Consider the following 15,000-nt stretch of genomic DNA (forward strand, 5'->3'; position numbering starts at 1 on the left):
CACTTGCCATTTTCTGCTGGTGGAGATTACAACTGTCACACTCTTACCAGTCTGGAGGCAGAGACAGAAAAGAATTCTGAACTTCCCTGTCTCACATCTCTACACACTGTACCTGCAAGTCTCGACACCCGTGTACAAAGAACAGATGTTCTGCCCAAGAAAACAGAAATTGGGGCTAAGAAGAGAAAAAGCAGAGCCCAGAGGAAGCCAAGTGTAATTCAGATGAGGGATTACAAAAATGACACCCTAGATAATACCTCAGTGAAGAACTTTTACACAGATGCAGAAATGGCCTCAGTGAAGCCCTACAAAATTGAACCCCTAGACAGTGCACAAACAAAGAACTTCAGTGTAGATGGCAGACAGGGGGGAAGACCAGATGCCAGTATAGAAGACTGGATCAGACATAATCTCCCTGAAGGTGACCTAATTGTCAGTGATAATCAGATGAAACAGACAGTAGACAGTGAAGACAAGCTGCAAGAAATGGATCTGAAGGACAATGCTAAATCATTAGAGATAAACAGTATGGAAAAGAACCAGAAGCTGGAGAGCCTGAAGTCCAGGGAACCAGACCAGACATCAAGATTGGCTGCCCACATGCTTGCTAAAGGGTTGGACCTGTCATGCCGTGTGTGCTCCAAGGATTTTGGCAAGGATATCAGAAACTACAAAACACACATGAAGGAGCATGGACTAGAGGAATCTGAACTCTTTGCATGCTCATTCTGTCCTAAGACCTTTGCCAAAGGGAAGCACTACACACAGCACCTCAAGATACACGTCCGGACACAGCGTTTTTCCTGCAAACTCTGTAATGCCAGTTATAGCCGGAAAGCCAAACTGGGACGTCATATGTTGAGTCACAGTCAGGAGCACCAGGTCAAGAAGCACAAGTGTTCTAAATGTCCCAAAGCATTCAGTACCAAAGAGTATCTCCAGGCTCATCTCAAGGTGCATGGGGGGAAGAAATATGAGTGTGACACATGTGGGTTCCTTTGTTCATCTCCCTTCAACTTGGACACCCATAAGAAAAAACACTTGGGTGACAAACCATTCAAGTGTGAGTTGTGTGAGAAGACGTTTGTCCGCAGAGATTTTCTGGACAACCATATGGAACAGGTTCACAAGAACAAAAAGAGCAAGTGTGAAAAGTGTGGGAAGTTGTTCTCTCGGAAAGATGTTCTCAAGAGGCATCTTGCTGTGCATAATAATGAAACGTATGATTGTGATATATGCCAAAAAAAGTTCTCCAGAAAAGACCGACTTGCTTCTCATAAAAAGCTGCATAAAATGAATTGTGAATACAAGTGTTCTCTTTGCCCAGCATCATTCAGTAGGAAAAATGTCTTAGATAAGCATGAGAAAATCCACAAGACAAAAGAACAGTGCAAAGAATGTTACAAATTCTTGCCTACCAAACAGAGGTTAGAATCTCACATGAAACTGCATGAGAAAAATTGCTCTTCCTCCAAAGAGGATGGTGAGGGGATGCACAAATGTGATATCTGTGAGAAGTCACTCACCAGTAGAGACATCCTCAGAAAACACATCCGTAAGATCCATGGCAAGTTCCCCGAGCCCAAGAAGAAGGTTGAGGTAGTGGAAAGGGAGAAGAGGTTCTTTTGCCAGTGGTGCTCAAAGGGATTCACAAGGAGCTGTAACTTGAGCACTCACCTACTGAAGGCACATAGCAAAGACTCAGAGGATGACTTTGATGATGACCTGCCCTCAGTACTCCAGTCGTCCAGGTATGAGAGTGGATCAGCCAGGTCTAACTCTAGTGCTCATCCTTCATCAACTCTTGCCTCCTTCAATGCCTCCTCCTCCTGCCATGGCTTCCCCACCTCTTCTCATAGTGCATCATCCACAACAAGTCCTGGAGCAAGCCAAAGTTCGTGTGGTACCTCTGCTGGCCTCTCCTTCCCTGTGAGTCTGGCCTCCTCATCACCAACCTCGTCACAGCCACCTACTACACTTCCTCCACCCCCTCCCCCTCCTCCCCTTTCCCTTTCCTCTACCCATTTCTCATCTTCAGGACGCCCAGAATCTCCAATTAACTTGTCGACAGAGGCTATCACGGCCGCCGCGTATCTCCTGGCATATCCCTCCTATCCGGGTCCATACTAACAGAGGTATACATTTTAGCGTTCATATCAGGAACTGTTGGATGAGAGATGTCCTTCACCTGAGAATGTGTTGAAATGTAACTCTGGTTTGACTTTCGTAAAGTTCTATGGCAGATATTACTGTAACATGTTTTCCCAGTATACTGTGTATATATGAATATATATACATATATATATATGCATATATGAATATTTTTGATAATGGCTTGATGAAAATACAAACTAACAGTTGTGCAGCTAATAGGTCATAAGTGAAGTTTTCATTGTAAAAATCTCTTATTTTATCTAATCTTAAAATATCTGTGGCTGTAATTGATTGATGCCAAAGAGAGTAGGAAAAGCATTGGGGGGAAAGTAAACAAAATGATTCTGTGAAGTATTAGTGCCAGTTGGTATTTTTATGCAGCTACAGTTTTTATTTTCTTTTAATGTTAGTGATGACACTTGCCACAATCTCTTGGGCTTTTGAGAGGCAGAAAACTTTTCTTAGCATTTTCTCTGTTCTCAAGAGGCCGTACTTAACATATTTGCATTAGTAGTATGACCAACTTAAGAAAAGTACACAGTACAAAGTATTACATTAAAATCCTTAAGGTAACTTTGTAGGACAGTAAACAATTCATTCCATTGCTGTCAGTTTTATTTTATTTTTGTAAAGACCAAATGAGAGATTTGTCATCAGCAAACACAATTGCTGGGGCGAAGGAAGTCATGGTGATCATGACGATGTGTATATTTTATAAGTATTGTTAAGTTTACTCTTGTAAATATTTATGGGCCAGTTGTAACTGAAACAAGAGACAGTGTTTTAACTATTTTAATGTGAATCCTGGTGAAAATTGTGTATCATTATAGATCATAGTTTGAATGGCATGCTTCTTGCCTGAGCTGTCAGTTTTCCAAAGTCAACAAACATTCATTTGAAAGATGAAAAAGGAAAGAAAAAATCAGGATGAAGTGAAGAAAGACAAATTGATTATATTTAATCTTTTTATGATATTTATTGTAAAATTTCTTCTTTATGTTTTTTTTTTTTTTTTTTTAATGTATGTATGTTTTCCCTCTTGAGATACGTTACTGTTTTCTAAAAGATATCAGTACTGTTTGTTTGTCCAAGATATTCATTGTTAAAAAAAGAAAGAAAAAAATTATAATATTACAGGTAAATAAATGTATATTTTTTTTCTTTCCTCTTTTTTTCCAAGACTGATATGAATGCCAGAAGTAACCATTAGACTCTTTTTTAATTGAAAATGATGTAGTAGGTCCATTTCAGATGCACTGATTTTCTAGAATCGCAAATAACTATTGGCATAAGTGAGCATTTTCACATGCATGGAAAAGTACATAGGTTGCCATGATCTGTTTCAGATGTACCAATTTTTTGCTGTCTGTTTACCATGACTGCTTCCACATATGTCGAGTATGGCAAAGGGCTGCTCATGGCCACTGTAGAATGCACAATGCTGTGTCATTCATGGCTGACAGCAAAAAAGAGGTGTCCAAAAGAAGCCTATAAGTCTATGGAGAGAAGAGAAATGGATGTATCTAAAACGGACTTAAGAATATCATTATTTAACAATTAGAAATAAGTATAATGCAGTCATTTGTAAATGTTATTATATTTCTCTCGCTTGCTGTTTGTCTTTCTCTCACTATTGGGTCACCTCAGGCATGTCATGGAAGCTCTTATATGACAGACTACCATGAGAAATTCTACCGTTGAAAGTAGACCACTAATCTCCAAGAATCCCCTCTGGAATTTCCACCTTTTGTCCTTCCTTTGCCAAATCAGAAAAAAGGTGTTTCAATGGGCATAGAAGGCAGCTTAGATAGAAGGTGCTACTTATTTGGGGTTGTACTGTAAATATATGTATGAATGGATGGAAAATTTTGTTTCTGTAATATCTCTGAATCTACCTTTATTGGAAAAAGAAATGTGAGAAATATTTTTGTTATATTGTTATTGATTAGCAAGTCAGGTTTTGTTTTTACAACTTGTGTTTTACTAACTTTGTTGATTATATTTTTAATGACTATGGAAAGATACATTTTTGTTCTGATTCAAGGGATAGTTTGGAAAATGTTTAGATATTTGTCATTCATTTTTAAATATATAGGTGCCCTGATTTAAAACAAAACAAAACTAAACAAATATACTTGTATTTAAAATACAGTTTGTTTACATAATTATGAGTGACATCAAAATCATTATTCAGTTTTTAAAGTGTCCCCCAAAAAATGAACTTCAAGTGCTTAACAGCTATGAAAATGATAAAATGTTGTAATATATAGTGTGTTTTATACAGATATTGTAAACAGACACCACCATTTTAACCCTTATTCTCAAAGGGGGTAACCAAAGTCTTATTCAGTATTATATACCAGTGTTAGAAAAAAGGTGCATTCAATATAAATTTTGTCATGTTGAGAATTTAGCCTAAGGAAGTCAGGAAAAAGTTGGGGGGGAGGGGGGCTGCAAGTTGGAACAAGATATAGCAATTATTTCCTTTACCTATTTTTTTTATTAAGACACCCAAGCATGGTGATCCATAACATTATCTGTTATTTTTTTTTAACCAATGGTACAAAAAATTATATCTCAATACAATGGATCTACTTAAGGGGTCATTTTGGTAAGTATTGATTCAAGGGGGAAGGGGGGGTTATTGCAAAAGCATAGATTTATAATTTGTATGTAATAGGGTTTAGGATGGGCAAGTCATTTATGTATGCATGCAAAATGAAAAATTAAATATATCCATATATCTTTTTTTTCTGCTGTTTGTACTGTGAAATCTGGAATACATTGACAGGTTAAACTGAATATAGAAAGAAAATTATGTACATGGGTGGGGGGAAGGGGGTGTCAGGTATCAGTGAGATTTTCTCTGTTGCTGTTTTTTTTGTGCTGAATGAATAGAAAACAGCCCCAAAAGAAATAGGTTTTCTGTTTATGAGAGGATAATGATCTCAGTGTGTATGTTTTTTGTTTTTTTTCTTTTTTTATACAGTATGTTTCCATTTATATAATTCATAAGATTGTTCTTATTAGAATGATGTTTAAAATATTGATGTATGTTTCAATAAGGAGTAATAATTTGAATCATTAGTGTTTCTTTATTAAGAAAAGAATAAATGATTTATTTGTTTACTATGTTGTTTGATTTGTCATGAAAATAGCTAAAGTGCTTCATGTTTTTGCACTTAATAAGTAATGTTTGACACAGATGAACAAATCAAAAGATTTCATAGATATCATATCCATCTTTTATATGTAAGAAATATTTTGATTTTCTGTTTATTCATCTTTTATGTCAATTGTTTTTTCCCTTACTTTTTTTCTTTCTCTTCATGTTACTGAATAGCAGAAATCAAGATATTTTCATGCTTTAAACTTTTCTTACTTTCCATGGTGCTAAAAAAAGAAAAATCATTATCAAAACCTTTTAATACCTCATGCATACCTTAATTTGTACAAAACAAATGAAAGTTTGAACCTGCAATTTTTAAATTTTGTATGGTTGAAAATAAACATGAATCAAAACAGAAAAAAGAGAAAGAACAAGAAGGGGACATCTGTCTCTACGATTGAATTTATCTCAATGTAATCTATCCAGAGACGACAAGCTTACCAATTTTCCATTATGCCAACATCTCTGAAGATACTATCAAAGAGCATATAAATTCTTAAACATACTTATTTTCTGACAGTATTCCAGTGTGAAACTCAAAGTTTACCACCTCTTAGTTTGCCCAAAGATACGCTGGGTTACATCTGAGAGCTGAGGCGATGCAGGACCATCATCTAGCTTCAGGAACTCGTTCATTGACATCCCAGGCCGGTGCCAAGCAGTTTTGGCACTCTGTTGGGCTTCATCTTGACTGCTCATAGCTTCAGAGAAATTTGTCTGACAATTGACTGTTTCCATCATGGTACGAGAAAAGCTGCCTGGCTGAGAGTGGTAAGAATGGCTGTTGCTTCGTTGATAAGAATGGAGATGGGGCATCTCACTTCTCCTTGGTTCATTGGGGCTTCTGCGGCTGTGTAGGTCCTTCTGTCTGTGAGAGCTGTGGGATGGCATTGGGTTTTGGACAAATGACAAGACTGAACGGGTAACGTCAGAAAGCTGCGGTGAAGGCGGGCTCGCAGCATAGCTCTTCTTTGGAGAAGGAAAGCTGGACATGGTCTGAGGGTGAGACCTAGTGTGTGCTGATGAAAGAAAAGGTTCCTCAGGAGTTTTCTCATCTAAGTGATTCTTATTCTCGCCCTGAGGCTTCTTGTAGGAGAGAACAGGTTCCTCTGGAGTGTAGTTTTCCTTGTTGAAATCTTTCACAAAAGCTAACTTCTTTTCACTGTAAGAAAGTGCTGGTTCTTCTGGAGTATAAATTCTCTCTGCTTTTTTCTCATCTCTTGGTGACTTAGCAGTGAATGTTGACAAACCAGGTTCCTCTGGAGTTGCAGCTTGCAACCGTCTTGCACCTGGCATCTGTGGCTCCTCACGTTCCTGTTTAGGCTTGTGGTTAATCAAAGATAATAAGGACGTGGTATATTCTGAAAGTTGTGGTTCACTTGGAGTGGATGGTACACTGCAAGCCTCCTCATGGGTATTCTTGCTGTGGTTGGCCAGTGGAGTCTGGGGAAGGGGAGCTGCCATTCTCTGCATTTCTTTAGCAGAATTTAGGTTTTCTCGCCTTGGAGGGAGAGTTTGCACTGGATGCAGGTCTCTTTCTTCTGATACTGTATGCTGAGGAAATCTCTCTCTCATGGGCTTTTTCTGTACGGGTAAAACGTCTGGTGTCAACTCAACAGGTTCATTTACTCCTGCCAGCCACTGATCAACTGTTAAGTAGGAGTGTGACAGGGAAGAGAGGGAGCAGATGCCTTTGGGCTCTTCTTGGTATCTGCTCTGAACCTTGCTTGTAATAGGTGTTTCTAGGTGAGCTTGTGAGGTATGTTGTATCTGTAAATCAGAAAATTGAATTAATATTATCTCTCATGTTTTTGCCAAACAGATTGTCTTAATGTCTTGGACTCAATGATTGCTATAATCAATGTGACAGTAACAATGGGTACTAATATGCTACGTAAATAACAATTCTTTATGCTCCTGTAGAAATATTTACAATCACATCAAGCAAATTTCAAAATACTCATAATACATTAAGAAACAAACTCAGACAAACTCCTACTATGCAAGGCCACACTATGGATCTAGGGAGGGGAGAAGAAGGGAGAGGAGAGAGAGAAAAGGAGAGAGAAGAAAGGGAATGAGAAATACATGTCCAATTATCCTGAACACACTGTTAAATGCCTTGAAAAAAATAAATCAATTAATTTTCAATTCCCATGTTGCTTAGTTTTAATATTCGAACTTTCCTTACCATTACATTCTCACCTAATTCTCTTACTTTTTGATGGGCTCATCAACATCCCTATCAATGACTAAAACAATAACAATAATAAAAAGAATGTCAAATTTAATCAGATAAGCAATGTACTAAATAATAATTATCTTTACAGCACTTGCTGTACATCAATGAACAGAATTTTTTCTAAATTAAGTAATGAATGGCAATTTCTATAAATCTGTTAACAGCAACTTCTCTAAATTAATGAAAAGTAATTTCTCTAAATTAATGTCAACTAATCTAACAAACAATTACCTAAACAGTAAATTTCCTATAACCCTTAACAACAATTTTTATGATAAACAACCATATCTATTACATTTTACTGTAAAAATATGTAAAGTTTTTATCTATGCATACAAAAAAAAGAGAGATTAGAGAAATGGCAATGCCAATAAAATCAAAATAATAAGAGATATAACCAACTGATAACTTGAGGAATCTTTAACCATTTGCCGACTGGGTTGTTTTGGCTCAAAATGGTTGAAACACCAGGATATTTCAAATGTGTAAGCCTAATGCCTCAGGCTATTTGCCCGCCTTAGCCGTGGCCAAGTGCTAAATGCCCGATCACCAGCCAGGAGAACAGCCATTACAAAATATCTTGTCTCTGGCAGCTGGTCCTGCCACCACTTGACATGTTGTCACATGGTGTTAACAGGTTAACCCATTCCCGACGGGGGATTTCTAGCCTAGAATGTCCAAATGCCGGGGCTTTCGAATTATTAGGCCTAAATCAATTGAATAGCTGGCACAATACTGTGCCGCCCGGCAACTGGGCTTTTGAATGCGCGGTACACATGCTGTACCACCCGTCCTGTGTGGGTTAAAGAATGAGAGTACCTTCAAAAAAGGTAAATACTTAAAGGGACCAATGCCAATCAGGGAATGAATAGTGCAATTGATAGGCAAAATCATGAAGCTTATTGAAATTGATATATAAGTGTTTGAATCTGTTGACATTTGCTGTAGCAGTTGTGGCAAAAGTGATGTAGTGTGATTAGTAACTGCTTGCACTGGAGTGTACATCTATATCTTATTTGTGTTGATGGAAGTGGGTGATGCTAACTTTGTTTGATGTGTATGTTGGCTTGTCTTTTGCAAATAATGTGTTTGAGTTGAGATAAGAGCTTGGTTAAATTTATTACATTAACCCATTCCCGACGGGGGAATTCTAGCCTTGAATGTCCAAATGCCGGGGCGTTCGAATTATTAGGCCTAAATCAATTGAATGGCTGGCACAATACTGTGCCGCCCGGCAACTGGGCTTTTGAATGCGCGGTACACATGCTGTACCACCCGTCCTGTGTGGGTTAAACTACTTTGAGTATGTTATGTTTTGCACTGTTTTCTATAGTTTCTTAGTGTCTGGGGAGTGACTTTGTGATTCAGTGAAGCATATCCAGCATATCCAGTTTATTTTTCATGTATTTTGTGTTTTAAGTTCTTGTATCCATTATGTCATGTGAAATTGTTAATCAAGTTCTTTCTTTCTCTGATTAGTCTTCCTATTCCAGATGAACATCATTAACCCTAAAGATGATACATTTCCTATTATTTTCTAGACTTAAGGTATGATATACAAGTTTATATATTATATATTAGCAAAGTGTTTCAATTAGCATTTGGTATGATGTGTGTTAGTTATACAACTTTAGAAATAATCAACTTTTATTTTGAGAAAAAATGTGTAAAAATGCTTCAACAACAACCCCCCCCCCCCCCCAAGTACCCTTACCAGAGGGGTTAAGGAACCACTGGTTGACAGAGAAAAAATAATTCTACTACTACTTTACATCAAGATTAAAATGATGAAGAAGTCTATTAATCAATTGATACCAAGAGTACATATTTAAATGTATTGTGTACTGCACTTTTGGTTCAATTATTTTTTATATACAAATGGTTCTACAAATGCTTAACCCAATCCTGACAGGCCCGGCGATAAGTGGAAACCCTCTACGGAGGGCCTATGCAATATTGCATCAAGAACGTCACACTGGTGTGTCGCCCCGTCATCGAGCATTTAGCCATGTCACACAGGTGTGACGCACCGTCATCATAGGGTTAAGTATCAAGAAGTCAGTTAGTAGGCATAACAGACCTCATTCCTTGAATTTCTGTGAAAAGTTTTCATATTCTATTACTATTATTGTTGTCATTAATGTAATAATAATAATAATAATAAGTAATAATGATGATATATATTCTTTCCTTTAAATTCAAGAAATGGGGTAAACAGGTGAGGTCAAGTAAGCCTACTAATTGATTCCTTGGTGACTTGGTGAACCAACTGTGTAAAAAATAAAAAATAAAAAAAAAAAAAAAATAAATAAAAATAAAATATACTGGATGGTTTATGTCACTGTTAGTCAGTGGGTAAAGGCGTTGGATAAAAGTGACAATCGTTTCATAAACATTTGTAGATCATTCCTTGGACTGATTTTTTGCTGATCCTAAAATCCATAAATTCATCAAAGATTTTCAATTTCCACATTTTTTAATGATTCTGAAACTTTTGCCTGGTGCCCTGTTTTAACAGTTGTCAAGAATTTCTTGGGTAATCACAAGACAGACATTAACAATCACTGGTGCAAATGATACCTAATAACTTTAAAACATAGGTTGCTAATAAGAGCATAAAATCACTTTCTCCTTGGCAAGGTGGACAGATTTCCAGAAAATCTTGGTAATTTTAGTGAGGAACAAGGGAAAAGGTTCAATCTGGATATAAGCTGATGGAGTAAAGGTAATGAAAGCTGATGAAACTAGTACATGATGGTAAATTAATGCTGTAGTTTCTAAAGTGTTCTGATCACCAGTACAACTGGGCTTCTTCTATTCAATAAATCAGCTTACTGTTTTTGTTTTACTATACTGCATACAACACCAATATGTATTTCAAGTGCTTACAATTTTACAATCATTGTATTTTGTTACATCTTCAATATTTTTCAAGGTTCTTAGACTTTTAACGGAAATGAAACTAAAATAATATAGCTACAAAGTAAAGGCATGAAAATGACACTAAATATCAAAGACAGCACACCTTAATTTTCAAATATGGGAGGATCCATTATCTCAAAAAAGAAGAATAAGAATAAGAATGAGGAGAAGGAGAAGAAGAAGAAGAAGCCGACCTAACAAAAAACAAACTCATATGGTTTGGGAAACCGTAAGTTCACTTTGATATCATCAGCAATAATACTATTAATTATGCAATTTCCCTCTAAGAAACCATCACACATTTATATCTGATTCTCTGCAATAATGAACAACACTTTCTCTGCAAGAAACAATCACCAGTATATCATATAAATTAAGATTTAATTTCTAAGAAACCCTTACATTCAATGACTTAACAAGAGACAGAAAGACAGAGCATAATGCTTACAGGTTTGGAAGTGGCAACTGCTGGAATTTCCTTCCCTTGTACCACCATCAAGCCAACGTTACTCAGGACTGGGGTTCCTTCTGACTTTGGTTTGTTCTCCTCTTTAGGGGGCCTGATAAAAAATGGAGAAAAGTTAGGGATTGTGTACTAGTTGTACAAGTATAAATTAACATTTCAGTAAAAAGTTAAAAATACTGTTGAAGAAATCTGATATAAGATCAAGTTAAAAGTGTACTTACTGTATACGAAATGACAATAAATTTTATATATGAATAAATAAATAAATAAAGCTATGAATAAATCTATAAATAAATAAATATATATCTTCATATATAATAACACACACACACACACACACACACACACACAGTTTGTAAAATATACATAAAGTTTAACAGTATCAAAGAGTAACACGAGCAACAACAACAAAAAATATATTTTGCAATTCCACTATTTCACCAAACCTTTGCTGTAATTACATTAAAAAAATGTAGCATACAATAACCTATGAGCTGATATAATAAACTTTCATGACCTGAACCTTAAAAAATATTACAATATCAGTACCTGTCTGGTGATGTACATTCCCCTTGCTCAGCGGCAGGTCCAGTAACCTCCACAATCACTTCACAATTCTTAGCATTCTTTTCCTGTTTTGGTAGAGGAGTGTATCCAAACCTGAAAAAAATAATGAGTGATTAAGGAATTTGTAAATTTTGAAGCAAATATCATCTAAAAAACACATACACATATACACTTAAGTAATCCTTTAATGATTATGTGGAAGATATACTAACATGAAGCCAGGAGCAGCACATGTTCCTCAGTGACTACAAATGAGGGTGATCATGTGAATGAGGATATTTCCATAGGCACACTTTGTTCAAGCAAAAGTACTTTGCATGATTGCCTATCAAATGTGCAATCAGTTATTTAGTAGAGGGAAAAGAGAGAGATTTGTGAAACAACAACATGATTCTTCAATAGTTATTATATTACTGATCTGACAACTCTCATCAACAAAGTTGAATCATACACTTGCCAACATTTATAATGATAATAATATAGCTGTTACTACCTGTTAAAGGATTAAATACACATATAAAAATGACACTAAGAGACACTTACGTCAAGAGATATTTCTCAATTTTATCAATATCTGTAGCTTGCTGAGTAACAAGTTCTTGTGTGGACTGAAGGTAGCTGGAAAAGTTCTCAATGGATGCCAGCTTGAGTTGGAGTTCTCCAGTCAATTTCTATGTAAGATAAAAGTCTATCAGTTCTCTGACCATGTTCAAAAAGCCTGTGCTTCATGACTAGGAAAGCTAGAACATATTAAAAAAACAACAACAACAACAGAAGTGGAAATTTTCCTTTGACAATAAAACAGAGACACACTTACTTTGCCTTTTGCAAGTAACACTCCTAGTGCAAAGGAACATGCACTCACCTTGAGATCTTTAACGTCATTCTTCAGGCTCCTTAGTCCTCTGTCGTAATTGTGGGGCTTTTGGCTGGAAATAGAATTGGGTAGGATATTGCATGGGAACTCATGTGGAACTACATGGGAAGAAAGAAAAGGATAATAATGATAGTGAGGAGTAAGAAAGAGAAGACATAAAATTTATTTCATAATATTCATTAGGAAATGGACTAGTGATATTAAAGAACTTGGAAGGAAATTCTATCTCTTATCATTCAAAATAAAATGAGTCATAAAGAAAGTTATATTTAGCTTTCTGTGTATCAACCTAATTAGCTTTGCATGTTTTTTCCCTATCAAACTCAGAGCTCCATGCATTATCTATCATGCACAATTCTACATGTTTATTATGTATGTTTTTATGCAAAAGTATGAGTACTGCCCAATGCTACCTAATTTATCAAACATTTTAAAACATTGAATAATGGTAAAAATCATTGAAAGTATGATGTAAGATTATGAAAAACTATTTGTCAAAAAGTCCTACACTCAATGTAACAATTCTTATTCTTGAATTACATAGGCAAAAAAGGACTGTAAAGTAAAACTCTTTAAACCGTACAACTTTTTACCATTATCATATGAATCCCATATCACATATTACATAGATCTCAAGAATTAAAAGTTTTCCAATTACTAAATTATTCAAATTATCTTTTTTTTTTTTGCCTTTAATACATCTACTTTACTGAATAATTGAAACATTTCTTCATGAACTAACCAATTATTTTATTCATCTGACCAATAAGCTACATGATTACTATGTAATCTATTAACCCATTGCCAACGGTGGATAGATTTGCTTACTCTGAACTGAACTCTGAGTTTTATTTCTGATTGCGGCAGCTTCTGCAACATAATTTGATTTTTCCCACTCCCTTTTCGTCACTCATTGTAGAGCTAGAGACATTTTTGTGTTTTGTTTTTTTGTGTGTTTTACTGTTTTTAGAAATTTATATCTGTCATATCACAGGCTCCATCAATTCTGCAATTGACTAAAATTGTAGTTCAGGGTCCATATCAACTCATTTTTTTTCTTTATACTCAATGTGATAGAAGTATTACTGTTTTAGGGGGGACAAAAAGCAACTTTATTTTTTCGTATTTCTGTGCTGTCACGAACAAACACGAAACTTATAACCATCCAAAATGAAGAGGTAGGGAAGAGGAAGGAAACTTGTGCTTTTGACAGTGAGTGCCACAATAAAAGGCATCCCTACTGGCACAGGGGCATATTGTAGGCATTGGGCATGGTGTGTCACCTTCCTCCTCTCATTCTGCCTGCACATCTTTCATCTGCGGTACTTTAGAGCAAGAGGTCGGCAACTTGCGATGTGCCATCCCTCTATAGAGATAGTGCTTGCTAGAGACCGTAGATGGGTGCCATTCAAGGCTCTCTCTCCTGCTGGTGCTAGAAGAAAGTGCTGCCATCTAGGTTTTGGAAGTGAGTTGAAACCCATTTTGCTTATTGCCGCCGGCACTGTTCCGTTTTTGCATGGCTGCAATGTCGGGGCTCTCGAACGCATAGGCCTAAATCAATTATACGATTGACGGCGCATGCCGGCACCCGGCACTATGCATATTACAAAAATTGCCGTCTGTGGACGGCGCCCAGCGGTATCGGGTTAAATATCATATCAGACAAACTTAACATTTTCTAATTTACAAGAGATGTGCTGATTGCACTGGTATCAACACATCAATAGTCAGAAAAGTATTGGTATCAATATCTGCAATGTGAAAGTATGGCTGATATTCTAATAATTTTCTATCTTATCTGGGAATTTAAGTTCACAATCCCCAAAGAACCAACAAAATCAGCCTAACTATACAAGCCATTTGACTAAATAACTAATTGCACATTTCCAAATGAACTAATTAACAGCTCAATTCCTACCATCCTCACTGTCCTGTTCTAACCAACTCACTCGCTCAACATCCTAATCCTTACCAACTCTCTCCCTCACTCACTGCCTCACTTACTCATGAGTGACAAGTTCTTCCTTCAGTTCCATCACTTGGGAATCCACATGACGGCAGAGGGCACTCAGCCTCGAGAAAAAGGGGAGAGGCTCGCTTTCAGGCATGTTCTGTTGGGGTATAAGGGTTGTCATTATTTACTCATTTATTATTACTATCATGATCATTTGACTAATGCTGTTATTATCATTAATTCATTATCATCACTATCAATGCTATTATTTATATTATCACTAACTTCACTTATTATGATTATCCTCATCATCATCACCACTAATAACAGTCGTACAAATAAATAAAAATAAATTTCATAAAATGCAAGTTCTGAGTTCCTAAACTGATTCACTACTATACATCATCAATATATAATGTTTCTAAAACCAAAATATGCATAAAAAACATCATTGCATTTGAAAATTTACTCCCAAGCAATAATATTACAGTTCAACAATGCAGTACTTTAAATTGTACAATATCAATAACACCTAACAGTAGTAATATGACAGCAGAACAATGCAGACATATAATGTTGATAATCAAAAAGAGCTTTTCTTGTCACTATATCATAGGTCTATCCAGCTCCATTTGAAACTTGATATGAT

At 36.1% G+C, this 15,000-nt stretch overlaps 2 protein-coding genes across 3 annotated transcripts in view; one reads left to right on the forward strand and one right to left on the reverse strand.

The window, feature by feature from the left end:
- The window catches only part of LOC122255397 (uncharacterized), an 11,796-nt gene extending 6,513 nt beyond the window's left edge, over positions 1-5,283 (forward strand). For both annotated transcript variants that reach the window (XM_043019455.2, XM_086551184.1), the window contains exon 2: positions 1-5,283. This exon is cut by the window's left edge and continues 1,369 nt beyond it. In XM_043019455.2, the coding sequence (XP_042875389.2) occupies positions 1-2,130 (2,130 nt within the window). In that variant the 3' untranslated portion in view covers positions 2,131-5,283.
- Positions 5,284-5,562: 279 nt separating this feature from the next.
- Positions 5,563-15,000, reverse strand: part of LOC122255400 (uncharacterized) — a 13,009-nt gene continuing 3,571 nt past the window's right edge. The window contains exons 2-7 of the mRNA XM_043019459.2: positions 14,402-14,508; positions 12,386-12,449; positions 12,064-12,191; positions 11,503-11,613; positions 10,936-11,047; positions 5,563-7,093 (exon numbers count right to left, since the gene is read on the reverse strand). Of these exons, the coding sequence (XP_042875393.2) occupies positions 5,867-7,093; positions 10,936-11,047; positions 11,503-11,613; positions 12,064-12,191; positions 12,386-12,449; positions 14,402-14,508 (1,749 nt within the window). The 3' untranslated portion in view covers positions 5,563-5,866. The remainder of the gene's footprint in view (positions 7,094-10,935; positions 11,048-11,502; positions 11,614-12,063; positions 12,192-12,385; positions 12,450-14,401; positions 14,509-15,000) is intronic.

The sequence above is a fragment of the Penaeus japonicus genome, unplaced genomic scaffold (assembly GCF_977035675.1).
Source record: "Penaeus japonicus unplaced genomic scaffold, GWHDUDI00000001_assembly GWHDUDI00000024, whole genome shotgun sequence".
NCBI classification, from domain to species: Eukaryota; Metazoa; Arthropoda; class Malacostraca; order Decapoda; family Penaeidae; genus Penaeus; species Penaeus japonicus.